Raw genomic sequence first — 14,902 nt, 5'->3', positions numbered from 1 at the left:
CTTAAATTTTTTATTGTATCGTATCGTTAAATCTATCGTTACGTAACGGCGAAATGTGCCACTTTATGTAACGACTAGTTTGGTGTGGTCGCATTATTACCTTGTCTTTTTCTTTCATCTCACCCTTCATTATTATTAAATAATTTTATTTTATCATTTACTTTATTTTTTATATAATATTTTTATCATGTATCATAATTTTTCTTTATAATATTACAAATTTATTCTTTATATTATTGCTGCGTGATATAACAATATAACCTATCCAAACAATATATTGATAAAACATACAATGCAATATAATAAGATACATATAATATCAACAATGCAAATGTAACTTGTAATAGAGTAGTTTATAGGTGCCCGCATGTCCAACTTGAAACATTAGAAAACACACTCTAAAACCCTAACCCTAAAGCCAAAACCCCTGTATGTCATCAATGGTGAATCCCAGTCCTTAAATCCAATCCTATACCCGAAAACGAAGAAGGAAGAAAGCCCCATTTTTTTCTTAATCTCTAAAGGGGCATCTACCAATGGAGACGGATTCATCTGACGAAGATATCTCCAAGAAGGCCGAGGATACGTTACGCAAAGTCACAAGTGGTCCGTTGCCATCTACCATTGGAAAGCTGTCTGGCTCTTCAAGAGGAATACCCACCGATAGAGACTTTCATTTCTACAACAATTTCAGCGAATTCAGGACCCCCATTTCAGAAATAGACAAGAAATCCAAGGAAATCTTGGAGAGAGTCGGGGCATTGTCGCAATTATGGGGAAAACCCATGTCGTTTCCGGGGGAGGATCCGGATGACGAGGAAACTGGAGATTGGCTGGTCAACATAAACGACGACGTGTTTGAGAAACTGGCATCATCCTTGGATGACTTTAGGTTGTTGAGAGAGAAAGAAGAGGAGAGTGGCGTGAAGAATATGGAGGACGGGTTTCAATTGGTGAGTCGGAAGAAGACTAGGAAAGTAGAACATAATAGTAATGTAATTAGTGTGGAGAAGGAGAAGGGGGTAAAAGTGGCTACGAAAGTGAAGCCAAAGATTCCGTTTCATATACCAAGCATCCCGAGGCCGCAGGACGAGTATAAAATTATTGTTAACAACAAAAACCAGCCTTTTCAGCATGTTTGGTTGCAGAGGACTGACGATGGTTCCAGGTTTATGCATCCTCTGGTTAGTTCTCCTTTTGAATTTATTTATCTTTCTTCCACATTAATTAATGGTATAATTCCTCATTGTTTTCTTGGCCAATCGGGTCCCTTACAGATCTCTTGAAATCTTTGTTGAGGTATTTTGTACATAGAAAATGCATTGTATGTTTGTAGAGCTCTCTTGTTTAGTAAGACTTGATGGACCTCGTTTCTAGTTTGAGAAATTTGAGAACCTCTAAGGCAAGACTAAGTGATGCTGATTTTTAGCAACTTTGGTTTCTGAGGGCAATTTTTGTCTGTCAATAAAAAAGCAAATAAAATTAGAAAAATTCTTACAGAATAGTAATAACTATTAAACTTTACTTTTGAAGTAGATTATCTATTTGCTTTTGTTTGAAGCTAAAATAAATAAAGAGTGTCACATTTTTGTTACTTAAATTTTCCATCAATATTTTGATAAATACAATAATATTAAGTGTCCAATTGGAACAAAACTTTAACTTTTGGATGATAGCATTGTTTTTAACGTCCTAATAACAATAAGGGATGTTTGTCCAAGGAAATGTTTAGCTAGAATATAGTTCTTATATAGTTTGTCAAACTAGAGGAAGGTCGTTTAGTTTTGATAAACAAAAGTGGACATCTAAATATCACCTAATGCTTTTAATGGTGTAGTGTAGTATTCCATGGCGTGAGTTCGCGTTATGTGCTGCAAGATTGGTGTCCTAGTACGTGTTCATTTTACCAATGTGTGCTCCTACTCCAAAGTTTAAGCAAAATTTTTCTCCATCTTCTTTAGTAGTTGATGTAATCTCAAATAAATAACTAAACAAAGATTTGCGTGCTAATTTCTCTAGCCATGCAATGCAGGAAAAGTTTGCTCCCTCAGACTTTGTTGAGAGTGCTGGCATCATTGAGCCTGTCAAACCTCCTCCATTGGAGATTACCCCATTCAAGTTTGTGGAAGAGGTCAAAGATCTGAAGCAGTTAGCAGCCAAGTTACGTGCTGTGGATGAGTTTGCGGTAGACTTCTGACTATAGTTTCTTATTTGTGTTGGTTTTTGAGGATGCTATATGTTTAGATTTGATCTACTTAGAAAATGCGTATTGTTTGCCTAATTTTAGCATTATTTTGTACTAGCAAGTATGAGACATTTGCTATGCTCGTGCATAGCTGATTGTAGTATTAACCTAAATTATTTTCTAGAGATGGCAAAAAGTTACATTCAGTATGCGTAATCTGCCTCTTGAAGATTGAAGTCTCAAAAGCTATTTTTGGATGAGATGTTATGTTGATTTTGGTATTATCTCATAGCTTATTACCTTGCAAATTTCTTCTTACAATTTAGTGCAAAGCCCCCATGCAGCAATGCATCTACCTATATGCATAGCTTGACTCGCCCTTTGACACAGAGAAGAAACTAAAGTTTCTGATTGTTGTTAGATAGAAGAAGACAAATGTTTCAGAATATAAATCTTAAAATTTTAGGTCAGTTGGAATATGCTGCTTTGTCTGTTATTACTAAATGCATGCTGACTTTGATGATCTTGCTAGATTTGGTTGGCATGTAATGTATCTAAGAAAAGTCCAATTAAGATTAAAAGTTTAAATTACTCAGAGGTGCAATAAGTCTGTGGATTGGTGAGAAAAAAAGTCTGTAGAAACTATGCTGCTGATATTTTTAAAAATAGCCTGGAAAAATATGCTAGACATAATTTGGTATTGCATTACATTGTAGATAAGTTTTCTATCAAGTTGATAACTTTTGGTAAAAAAAAGTACTTGGGAAGTCGGTCATGTGATATTTGTTAGATCTGTTCTATTATCAGGATAGCCTGAAATACGATTTTTGTTACAAAGTTGGTAGAGAAATTATGTGTGTGGAGAGGAAAAACCTTTTAGAATTGTGCGTGTGTGGGTGGGGTGGGGGGTGGGGGTGGGGGTGGGGGGGGTACAAAACAAACAAGTATGAGACTTATATAAATATTTTTGTCTAATGACAGTAGTGTTCGGGCTAACTTGCGCGCACCTTGATAATCCACCAGGTGTGAATGTCATAAATTAATTGTAGGTGGCTATCTTACATTGATTCTTTTTAAGAAGGAATTTTATAATTTGATTCTAGAAAGGAAACATCTATTATCTTTGAATTTTTATTGCACGGTCCAGGGCTTTACGGATGTTACAAAACTATCCTAAAGTTGGAATTTGCAGAACATGCTATAAGTATGAGAAATGGAGAAAATAAAGACATGCAAAGTTTTAATGTTTTATTGGGTGTTTGTTCTGTATTTTGTATAAGTATCGGACCTCCATGGTGCCCCTCCTGTGCAATTTTCCTTTCTATAAGACAATGAAATACAACATGAAGACACAGACAATCTTTTTTTTTTTTGCAACTCTAACTACTCATTTCAGCAGCAAATACAGATGAAAGCAAGCTTCTGAAACTCTCTATATGATTTCTGTTGTCTTCTCCTGCATGACATCCTTTGTAGTCACGGGTTCTTGGAAAAGCTGTTATGGTAATCTGGGTTTAAGTACTTCATTCTTGTAAGAGCTGTGTGAGTGTTTGCTGTATGAACTTCTTACCTTCCACTTCCAGCACACAGATGGGGAAGGAGGATAATAATACTATGAAGCAAGAATGATTAGTTTAGCATTTATTACTGTCTGTCTGAACCAATATTACATGTTTCCAAGGCCTGATGTTAATTCTTATGATCTGTCTTTGTTTAGGTTGATTTGGAGCACAATCAATATAGATCTTTTCAAGGATTGACATGCTTGATGCAAATATCCACTAGAACTGAAGATTTTGTTGTTGACACTCTGAAGCTTCGCGTTCATATTGGCCCATATCTAAGAGATGTTTTTAAGGACCACATGAAGAAAAAGGTAATTTTCTGAATCTTATGTCATTTCTGTATTTGACAAAGCATTATTGTGACAGCACTTTACTTACTAGGTGATGCATGGTGCTGATCGAGATATTGTGTGGCTTCAACGTGACTTCGGCATATACGTCTGCAATATGTTCGACACTGGGCAGGTTTTTACCTTAACTGTTTTTGAGCCTTGATCTAGAGATAATTTGAACACACACACACACACACATGTTATATTATATTCATATTATGTATATATATAAATATGTCACTATTATTTTACCTATTCTTCTCTTCTGTGAGTTTCTTGTGATTATGGACTACAGAAAAGTTTGTTTTCTGGGGGGGGGGGGGGGGGTTCACTGCTATGCAGGGATAAACCGCACATGAGCCAGCTATAACTGTTTGATGGTAGCAGCCTTTGTTTCTTTTTATGACCCACAGAACTCACTTTCCTCCTTGTTGGCATAGTCAGCTTAATGCAAAGTCCCTAGAATAAATGACAGCCCAAAAAGATGCAGGAGGTTTTGCATTTGTGTTTTAAGTAATGTTGTTGTAAATGTTGAATGTGAAATAGTTGTTCTTGTGCTAATTCAAGATTCCCCATACATACATTCTTACAGAAGACATTACTAAGTAAATGAAAACTGAGATATGATGAAATGGTAACTGATTATTTGTTCGACCTGTTCTATGTAAAAAGAACTTGGCTAATATTTTCAAGTGTTCTTTGGAGTGTCCTGAGGGGGATGAGGTGGTGGGAGATGGTCTGTGCATCTTCTATGAAATATGCAGGCATCAATTTTGTTGTGTTTACTTTTGTTTTATATTGTTCGTTGATTGGGGCTGAATGAATAGACGCTAGCATACCCATGATGGAACATTTTCATTGGATTCATGAGGATATTAAAGTTGTACGTTATTACATATTACTATATTATATGCTAAGTTGCTCAGACACGGGTGTGGATTTAGAGGTCGGATCCTTTGAAATGTTAATTCTAAAATTCGGGGATGTGGATCCTAATACGGATACGTATGCGGGGATCCAACTATAAATAATTCAAAAAAATAAAAATATAACAATACCTCTAAATTATGAGAAATTTTGTGGAATACTTACGTATAGCTTGTAAAATGTAGAATTTTTTTTGTTCTCAAGTTGTAGATAAGTAAATGATTGATTTTCTAGATAAGGTATGCTATTTTCTTCAAATTTACCCTAGTTTTGGTTCTGATTTCGAGAATCAAATTGTATCTCGTCTCGAATTTTTTCATTTGTCATGGTTAAAGTATCCAAAATTGTTTGACCACATCTGGTATGGATCCCATACTCACACCCATACTAGTGTCTTGTTGACACGGGTGCGGCACCTGAATTGCCGTGTCAGAGCAACTTAAATTATACGGAAAAGGACCAGATCTGTCCCTTTACTATCAGATATCAGTTATCAGTAACCTCCCTTATACTTTCCTTAACTATCCACCCCTACCGTTATCTATTTTAATATTTTGGCCCCCCAACTAACGGACCTTTTTAGTAAGACATGTGGCACGATCTGAAATAACCTAACCATCTACCCACTTACCCTACCCAATCAACCCGACCCGATAGCCCCAGTTCAGTAGCACGAAGAGAGGTCCAACAATGTCAATCGCCTCCCCCTTCTCTGCTTCCACTGGCGCCTCCAACTAGCCCCAAATTTCACTTTAACAAATTTCACCACAAGTTGCAACGCAGAGTTTAGCCATTCACAATCATTTTTAGGTCCTAAGATATAGAGCAATAACCAACGATTTCCTAAATCTATTTCAATCAATATGATCTCCTAGTTATTTATTTTCTGAGCTATAATAACCTTTCAGTTCTAATTGCTCTTTCCCCGTTATCCTTTTTTTTCCATTGCCACCACCTCGTCGTGACCTACTCTCCCCTCGTGTACAGACATGACAAAAGTTTAACCACACAATTTCCATAAGCCATGGTTTACCACCGCCTTCCATGGAAAATAGAGAATTCACAAAAAAATGAGCCAAAATTCCATCTTAGGGGAAAAAAGATAGAAAAAGAAAAAAAACACAATCATGGGAAACCATACAACTACAAAGGAATCTTTTATTGAGGGAGGAGGATGGGGATGTGGTGGTGGAAAATTTTGTTTTACCTCACTCTCTCGAGTCTAATGAAGTCTTGTAGTCTGCTTGTACTGGTTATGCTTTTACATTTGCTACCAAAAAAGAAACAAAAAAATACTCATGCGGGCAGTTGGATGTTTAAGTTTCAATCTCAAATTTTTTCCTCTATAGAATACATTGCCTTAATTTGCTTGTGCTGAAATTTGTTAAAGTGGAATTTGGGGGTAGTTGGAGGCGCTGGCTGAATCAGAGAAGAGGGAGGCGATTGACGCTGTTGGACCTCTCTTGGTGTTGCTGAATTGGGGCTATTGGATCGGGTAAATGGGTCGATGGTTGGGTTGTTTCAGATTGTGCCATGTGTCTTACTAAAAGGGTCCGTTAGTTGTAGGGGCAAAAATATTAAAATGGGCAACGGTAGGGGTAGATAGTGAAGGAAAGTATAACAGAGGTTACTGATAACTAATTTCCGATAGTAAAGGGACATATTTAGCCCTTTTCCGTAGATTATATGTACTGGGATTGGCTTTATTGATTAATAAAGTGTTAATATTTGGCTTTGGAAATACAGAACAATAGCTTGTATGCAGAAAGACTAAAGAAGCAGTTTTCTACTCAAGGAGTAAGAAATCAAGATATGAAGAAACTAAAGCACTGACGATTTTCAGCAAAATGAAAGGTGTATTACCATGATTTGTCACTCGATACATATAGGAAAATGTTCTGCTAATCAGTGTATTTTTGAAGATTTTAGGGTTTACGTCCCTCCGAAGTCATACCTCCTTGTCATTTTTTCTCCTTTGTTGGTTTAGCACTTGTAGCTAGCAAAAGCATGTTCGCAGGTCTGCTTTATGCTCTTGTCCTGCTCCTTTTTAACAATGAGATTGGGTTGTCATGAATCCTCATTTGTTTATTTTTGGGTATAGTAATATTGATGTTTTCTAAATCCTTAGGCCTCAAGGGTTTTGAAACTGGAAAGAAACAGCTTGGAGTATCTGCTACAACATTTTTGTGGAGTTACGGCAAACAAAGAGTATGGTCTTCCTGTAATTACTACTTTTTTAATCATATCCTGTATATCATCCTCCAATTATCAGATGAAAAACAAAAAGAAATCTCATCACCCCTGCCTTCTGTAAAGATAAATGGATTTTTTTCTAAGATATCAAATAATGGATGATGGAATGCCAACAAATAAATGGATTTTTTTCTAAGATGTCAAATAATGGATGATGGAATGCCAAAAGCGATAATGCTATTGTTTTCCTCATATATTTTTTGCAGGTATCAGAATGCAGATTGGAGATTACGCCCGCTCCCTGTAGAGATGATGAGGTATGACATGTCTCATTCTCTAGTTTCCTTAAGATTGCTTCATATTATATTTGTGAATGTTTATCTTTTATACACACACACACCCCCTCCGTTCCAATTTTCGTGACGTAGTTTGACTCGTGTGGAGTTTAAGATTAAAAAAGAAGGTTTTTGAAACTTGTGGTGTTAAAGTTTAAAGGGTAAAAGCTTTGTGGGGTCATAACATTTGTGTGACTATAAAACCTTCTCATTAAGGGTAAAATAGAAAGTTTAAAGATAAATTGTTTCCAACTATAGAAATTTGTCTTTCTTTCTGGAGCGGTCTAATAAGAAAAGTGTGTCACAATTAAAGCTGAGGAAATAGTTATGAATGTTGCATATTTTGTTAGTTTGAGGTGTTAAATTTTTTTGGGCATCTGATGGACCTTTTCTTCCCCGTACGTGCAGAGTAAATATGATAATGGTCTTTCTTCTTATCTTTAATGTAGATAACTTTGGATTAATATCACTATGTGAGATACTTGTTACCGGTGTGAACCATCTTTGTTTAAAATCTACTGTACTTATAGGTACAATTCTTAAGAAAAGGTACTCATTAATATCTAGTGTAGTTCTACTTATTAGAAAGAAACTTATTGTGGATTTATGATGTACCACAAAATGACGGTTGGACATTTTAATATCGGGCTTACTTATGACCGAGGCGACTTTAGATAATTCTAGATATAAATGCGACTATGTAGCTTCATGTCACTTTGATGGGGAAATAAGGAGAATAAACTTCCATAGATATGTTTTCTAGTTAGGTGCCAATCCTTATTCTTAGGGACTTAATGATGGTGATTCAGATGATCTTCCAGATTACTGATTCATTTGACTGCTCCTTCTCTGTGCATGATTGCTTCTTCCTCTAATACTATATTTTGGACTCTGGAGTATGACATATTTTCGGTGGATTATCTCTCTTTTCTATGACATATTTTTGGTGGATTATCTCTCTTTTCTTCCCTCGTCTTGCATAAGACTCTCATACTTTTTCCTTTTTGAATTGCTTAGAGGCTTTCTTTGGTCTTTTTCTTGTAGTAGATACAAGAGAAAAACAAACAACAGTTAGTGGTGTGAGCCTAATAAGATTAGTGTCACCTGTTCCATCTAAGCCGCTCAGTGAGATTCATTTTCAAATTCTTACTGTTTGCTTTACATCAAAAAGCTTTAGTGACTGCCTTCATAAAAAAAAAGGAAGCTTTAGTGACTGCCTTCATCAAATAAAGAAGCTTTAGTGACTGCAGTTGGATTTTTTGTACACTACATTACTTTGGACTTTGAGGAAGCTTCTTGTTAAGTATGCGATATTCTTGAAGTTCTTTTAAGATATTCTGTTTGGTGAAGTGCTAGGCTTTTCCTAGAGTGCCTAAATCAATAGTTGTCTTCATTTTGGAGGGGGATGAGGGGTGGGGTATTGTTGTATTGCACTGATATAGTGCTATAGATCCTTTTAATGAGATATTATCGACTGTTTAAATCATTCTGGGTCTGCGTTAATCTGGTGTTTTTAAACTACTTTTTGGTGACTATCATTTTCTACTCAATCAATCAGGACTGTGTGAATATGTGTTGGTGTTTTTAAATGGAACATTTCCTATATTTTGTAGTGATTTTCGGGCTATGCTTAATGTTCTTTGTTTATTACCCATAAGCATACATGTTATTTGGTTAATTATGGATTCTTGTCCTTATTACTCAATTCGCGCATATACTGTAGATATGCTAGAGAAGATACACACTATCTCTTGTACATTTATGACATTATGAGGATGGAATTGCTCTCTTCGTCTGCCGACAATGAATCTCCTGATGCTTCTCTAATAGAGGTGAATATCTGTGTTTTTGTTTCCCATGTTGCTCCCGGCATCATATTTTTCCTTCTTTCCTTGTAAAATAAGCATCTTGTAGTGTTTAGAAATCATTTATATGTCATGCTAGGCTTAACCTTTTTTCTTTTTCTTTTTAATACTCCCTGTTTTCCAATTTATATGACACTATTACTATTTGAAGAGTCAAACAAGATTTTCTTTGACTCTAACTTCTCACATATTTTGAAAATAATTGTGATTCTAAATATTATAAATGATAAGTACTTTTCAACTAGTTGCTAATTATGTACATATTATTTTAAAAAGATTAAAAAACTGATGCTCAAATTGAGACCAAGAAATGAAGGTTTGACTCTCGGAGTACCTTCATTATTTAAATTGGAGAGTAATAATTATTGGGAAACATGTTGGCTAGACTTGCAGAAACTCGCACGAGCTACTGTTTCATGTTCTTTCAACTTCCTATCAAATTGATGGAAGTTATATATCTTAAATGTGTCTTACAAGTTAGCAGTGGCGAAGCCAGAAATATTTTCAAGGGTGTTCAGACGTGAAAGAAGTAAATAAAGTTTTCTAACAAAGGGTGTTCAATATATGTTTTATACATCTAAAATCAATATTTTACTTATACATACTGTGTAATTTTTCATAACATTTCGGCAAAGGGTGGTCAGTTGACCACCCTTTGCAAAAGGTGGCCTCACCGCTGCAAGTTAGTATAATTTTATCACTCAGAGAGTTTAATGACCAGGTAATCTATTTGTTTTTCTTCTGTTTGTCTAAGATCTGCTGTTGCATGCAGGTGTACAAGCGCAGTTATGATATATGCATGCAGCTGTATGAAAAAGAACTTTTGACTGATAGCTCATATCAACACATATATGGGTATGGTTTTCACACAGTTATTTTCAATATTCACGGACTATGAAGTATTGTTCTACATTAACATTCTCCCATTTTCCATGGACTGAAGAGATTTTTTTAACTATTGATTTGATAATCTCTCATTCTGCATCTCTTTCATTGTTTTTGTTTTTGTTTTGACATTTACGGCAAACTCTTTTAAATGCAACTGCAGATTACAGGGAGCTGGATTCAATGCTCAGCAGCTTGCAATTGTTGCTGTGAGTTTTTGCCTACCCTCTGGTCGTATTATTTTTTGATTGTGGGCTGGTGGTACTAGTCAGTTCTTGGCATTTCTTTTGACCCAACATCTGGAAATTTCAGGGGCTATATGAGTGGAGAGATGTTATTGCCCGAGCAGAAGATGAGAGTACTGGCTATGTTTTGCCGAACAAAGAACTTCTTGAAATTGGTATGTTTAAAGAGAAGTTCTCTTCCTATGTACTGGTGCTTATAGGCTGCAGATGTTCTAAACATAGTACTTTGTTGCAAAAGCTAAGCAGATGCCTCTTACCACAAACAAATTAAAGCGATCGATGAAATCAAAGCACCCATATGTTGAGCGTAATCTTGGTGCTGTTGTCAGCATCATTAGGCAGTCTGTTCAAAATTCGGCTGCATATGAAGCAGCTGTGGAACTTCTGAAAGAAAGGCGCTTAGAATTAGTAAGTAATGAGTTGACACATTTTGTTTGTCTAATTCATCTTGGCCAAATTCTTTTCCCTCTCTTTTTGGTTAGGCACCAAGAATGAAAAAGAAAGGAACCAGTTTCTCTAAAGCAGATGACACAACCTTGCTTCGTGTGATTTTCTGGATTTATCGAAGCAATAATGCCAAAATCGTTTTCTTAATCCTTACTTTGCACGTAAAAGGGTGGATTCTGTGCCAGTGACTCGCAGATGATTTACTTTGTTTCTCTGCATGTTAGATTATATGATATTCTAGGTAGTGTCTATTATTTAGTAAACCATCTTAATTTTGGAACGGTCCTTGTATTTTCAAAACACAACCAATTATTATTCGTCCTAAGTGTGGTCCACATTTTGTGCAGCCAGCTGAAGAAGACATTGTGGCTACTGAGGGCGCTGAAATGTTAGTTGAAACTTCTGAGCCACTGAAAGCAGCAACAGGGACAGAAACTTCAAATGTTTGTAGTTCACCTGAAAGTGCTGTCACCAAAGTTGGTTTTAATGGACCTGGTGACACCTCTGAACATCGTAGTGAACATGGTGGTTTAAGAGCTACTTCTTCAGGACAGGTTGACGAACACTTGTTTGAGTCGGTTTCCATCCTTCTAGAGCGCTAGATTCTTTCTTCGCATGGTGACTTACATAGATGCTTCTTATTTTAGGTGGAAGTAACTATTCAGGCAATTAAGAAACCCAGCCGTGGTCTTGGGATGTTACTAGGGTGTGCAGCAAAGAGGAAGCTGCACCCTGATAAAAAAGTATCCTCTGCAACCTTGAATTATGATTTATCTGTTTCTTATTAAGTAGCCTACACTATTGCATTGTCATATACTAAGCCTCGGAAGTCCAAATTGCTGTAATTAGTTGGACGCACTTCATGTACTTATTTCCTCTATAGCTCAGTTCAATTATATTGATGCTTCCCCCGAATTGTTTAAACCAGCAGGAGCAGGAAGAGATCCAAGTACAGCAGATCAAGTCTTCGGTGAGCCTTCCATTCCATGCATTTTCAGGCAGGACTGAACAGTTGCAGCAAGCTGCAACAGCACCTGCTAAAACATTACAAATTAACCATAGAGAGGAACCTGTTGCTACTAATTCCAAGTTAGACGTTATAACCCTGGACACTGATTCAGATGACGGGAAATCATTAAAAGGTGAGCTATCAATTGGAGAACAGGAAAATTCCTTTGCCATGCCGGTAGCTACTTCAAAGTTAGAAGATGTTATCTTACTGGACACTGATTCAGATCTTGAGGAATCAGTCAAAGATGACTCAGAAGCTGCTGACAATCCGCCTGAGTGTGGGGAAAACAAAATTGCAGGTTCTGCTGAGGAGATGGATGAAGGGGATGAGAACATGTCCCTGTCTGATCTTTCCTCTAGCTTCAAGAAGTGTTTCCATCCAATAAGTCAAAAGAGTAAGGCGCAGCTCGCTGAGAAAGCACAAGCACATGAAGGCCAGTTGAAAGTCCAGCCTTTTGACTACGAAGCAGCAAGGAAGCAAGTGTTATTTGGGGAAGATCCAGGTAAAAAAAAGCCGGAAACAGAAGGTGATGAGCATCGTAGGAGTAGGACTGGTAAAGGTGATAAGAAGAAGGATTTACTCTTAGGTCAGCCGCCAAATATTGAAGGGACAGCAGAGTTCCAGCAAGGTAGAAGGCGTCAAGCTTTTCCAGCTACTGGAAATCGAAGCTATACTTTCCGTTAGAATTTGAAAAACTTTATGAGCTCATAAGTGAAGTACTTCGTCTATGAAGCAGAGCAATCTCATCTTGCTTGCTTTTGGCAAAGTTTTGTCAGTACTTTTGGCTCTAGCGAAAGGAGGAGAAATCATTATTCAATGTTTATAGGATTAATGTAAAAATTTGGATTTAGTTTCAGTATTATTGTTAATTTGCATTTACTGTGTGGTGCAGTATTTTATAGAAGGTGTAGTGCCTTGTATACTATGCATCCCACTCCATGCTAAATTCTAGGTATGGAGAAATCGCCCTTAAGAAGGTATAAGGGATTTTATGAGCTATGTCGGCAATGATCAACCAGATGCTCTTGCAGGTTAATATACTAAGAAGTCAGTCTTTGAAAATATGATAGTACCCTTTCCATTTATTTAGAGAAAGACGGAGCTTATATTAAAAGGAATTTTTACATTCCTATACCACATAGGAAATTTTTTTACCCTACATATTTAAGGTTTGAGTAAAATACACTTAGTATACCAAATTACCAATTCTATACCATACTTAATTAAGGGTCTAATTAATGAGCTGTTTTTACTCCTTAATTAAAGGTATTCATATCTAATTAATGGGCAGTTTTTACTCCTTAATTAAAGCTATCCATATATGCCACGTTTCTCCCTCCTTACCCCTCACCCCCCACCCAAGTTGTTACCCATACCCCACATTCTTTTTACCATTTTATCTCTTCTGAAACCAAACAAAATTCCAATAGTTGCTCTGTCATGTTAATTAAATTCCAATAGTTAATTAAATTGAAATCAAGATGAATTGAAGCTTTTACTTTGATTCCTATTAGGGTTTTGGACGAAATGAGAACATGACAATAAATTAAGGGTACAAAGGAGAGGAGCAGGGAAATTAGGGCAGACTGCCTTACACTGACGAAGAAAGACAAGAAATTGAATTGTAGTTTTTTTGAAGAAATTTTGTAGATGAAGAGAAAATTTTGTAGTCAACATTTTTTTCAACATAAATTGTAGTTTAATTGTAGTATAAATATAGTAATTTTGTAGATACTCTTAAAAACAATACAACTTTATACAATACTTAAACTGATTTGTAGTTTATTTGTAGTTTTTTTGAAGAAATTTTGTAGATGAAGAGAAAATTTTGTAGTCAACATTTTTTTCCAACATAGATTGTAGTTTAATTGTAGAATAAATGTAGTAACTTTGTAGATACCCTTAAAAACAGTACAGCTTTATACAATATTAAAACTGATTTGTAGTTTTTTTGTAGAAATTTTGTATATGAGACCCATTTTTTAATGTACAATCAATTAATAGTAATTTTGTAGATACTCTTAAAAACAATACAACTTTATACAATACTTAAACTGATTTGTAGTTTTTTTTGAAGAAATTTTGTAGATGAAGAGAAAATTTTGTAGTCAACATTTTGTTTCAACATGGATTGTAGTTTAATTGTAGTATAAATGTAGTAACTTTGTAGATACCCTTAAAAACAGTACAACTTTATACAATACTAAAACTGATTTGTAGTTTACAAGGGCATAGTACTACGAAGCCACTAAACCAAAGATCTGGTAAAGATCCAAGGATAAGTAAAGAATAAGTATTCTGTAAATTTGATCACGGCAACGGCGCCAAAATTTGATCACGCCCAACTCTAGTCCTAAAAAGGATAACGGTCGCTGAAATATAATCCGGTCTAAAAGTCCGAGTCAAAAATTTTTTAAAGAATCCCACAGAGAACTAAGGTTTCGCTGTATCTGTTTAATATCACCAAGAAGACAAGATTGAAAATAAATAAACAGCTGAAAACTAACTATGCTTGAATTGTAAACAATTAGAATAAAGGTCTAAGGTAATGGTTTCCCCCGTTGTTGATTTTCTTGGTTGTATGTTTCTTATAGCGTTGACTTAGTTACCTCTATCAATCATGAACTCTCCAGCTATCATAAATCTCTCTCAAGCAATTATGATAATTTACTAGACGCACTCTCTCAAGCTACGCTAGCTAGATTCACATTACAGTTCACTTAGATTGCACCCGAGGTATCGTTATCTCTAATCCAACCTCTAAACCCTCGGATATGACTCTCGTCTATACTCCGGGAGTGATGTTGTTCAAACAACTACCTAAAATATGAACTCTCTCTCAAGCAGATACATACTAAATAGGAACGACTAATTGCGGATCCTTTCAATTAACCACAATCAAAACATAGTT

The 14,902-nt window shown here is 35.8% G+C and overlaps 1 protein-coding gene across 2 annotated transcripts; it reads left to right on the top strand.

Moving 5' to 3' along the window:
* LOC109225854 (protein RRP6-like 2) lies at positions 355–12,875 on the top strand. Of its 2 annotated transcripts, none has more exons than XM_019390657.1 (14): positions 355–1,184; positions 2,033–2,185; positions 3,903–4,061; positions 4,132–4,215; positions 7,138–7,217; positions 7,469–7,519; positions 9,261–9,369; positions 10,175–10,257; positions 10,451–10,496; positions 10,600–10,687; positions 10,771–10,940; positions 11,327–11,533; positions 11,627–11,722; positions 11,911–12,875. In XM_019390657.1, exons 1-14 carry the CDS (start codon positions 537–539, stop codon positions 12,673–12,675), a joined length of 2,739 nt encoding a protein of 912 aa, XP_019246202.1. In that variant the 5' UTR covers positions 355–536; the 3' UTR covers positions 12,676–12,875. The 2 variants fall into 2 exon arrangements, with proteins under 2 accessions (XP_019246202.1, XP_019246193.1); XM_019390648.1 differs by having other exon boundaries at positions 11,908–12,875.

The sequence above is a fragment of the Nicotiana attenuata genome, chromosome 1, assembly GCF_001879085.1.
Source record: "Nicotiana attenuata strain UT chromosome 1, NIATTr2, whole genome shotgun sequence".
Lineage (NCBI taxonomy): Eukaryota > Viridiplantae > Streptophyta > Magnoliopsida > Solanales > Solanaceae > Nicotiana > Nicotiana attenuata.
This window is presented reverse-complemented; position numbering and strand designations above follow the sequence as displayed.

Excerpts from the sequence above, each read along its gene's own strand:
- LOC109225854 (XM_019390648.1), top strand. The coding sequence starts at position 537 with ATGGAGACGGATTCATCTGACGAAGATATCTCCAAGAAGGCCGAGGAT. Across the intron at positions 1,185-2,032 it reads CCAGGTTTATGCATCCTCTG|GAAAAGTTTGCTCCCTCAGA; the intron begins GTTAGTTCTCCT and ends CATGCAATGCAG. Across the intron at positions 10,941-11,326 it reads AAGAAAGGCGCTTAGAATTA|CCAGCTGAAGAAGACATTGT; the intron begins GTAAGTAATGAG and ends CATTTTGTGCAG.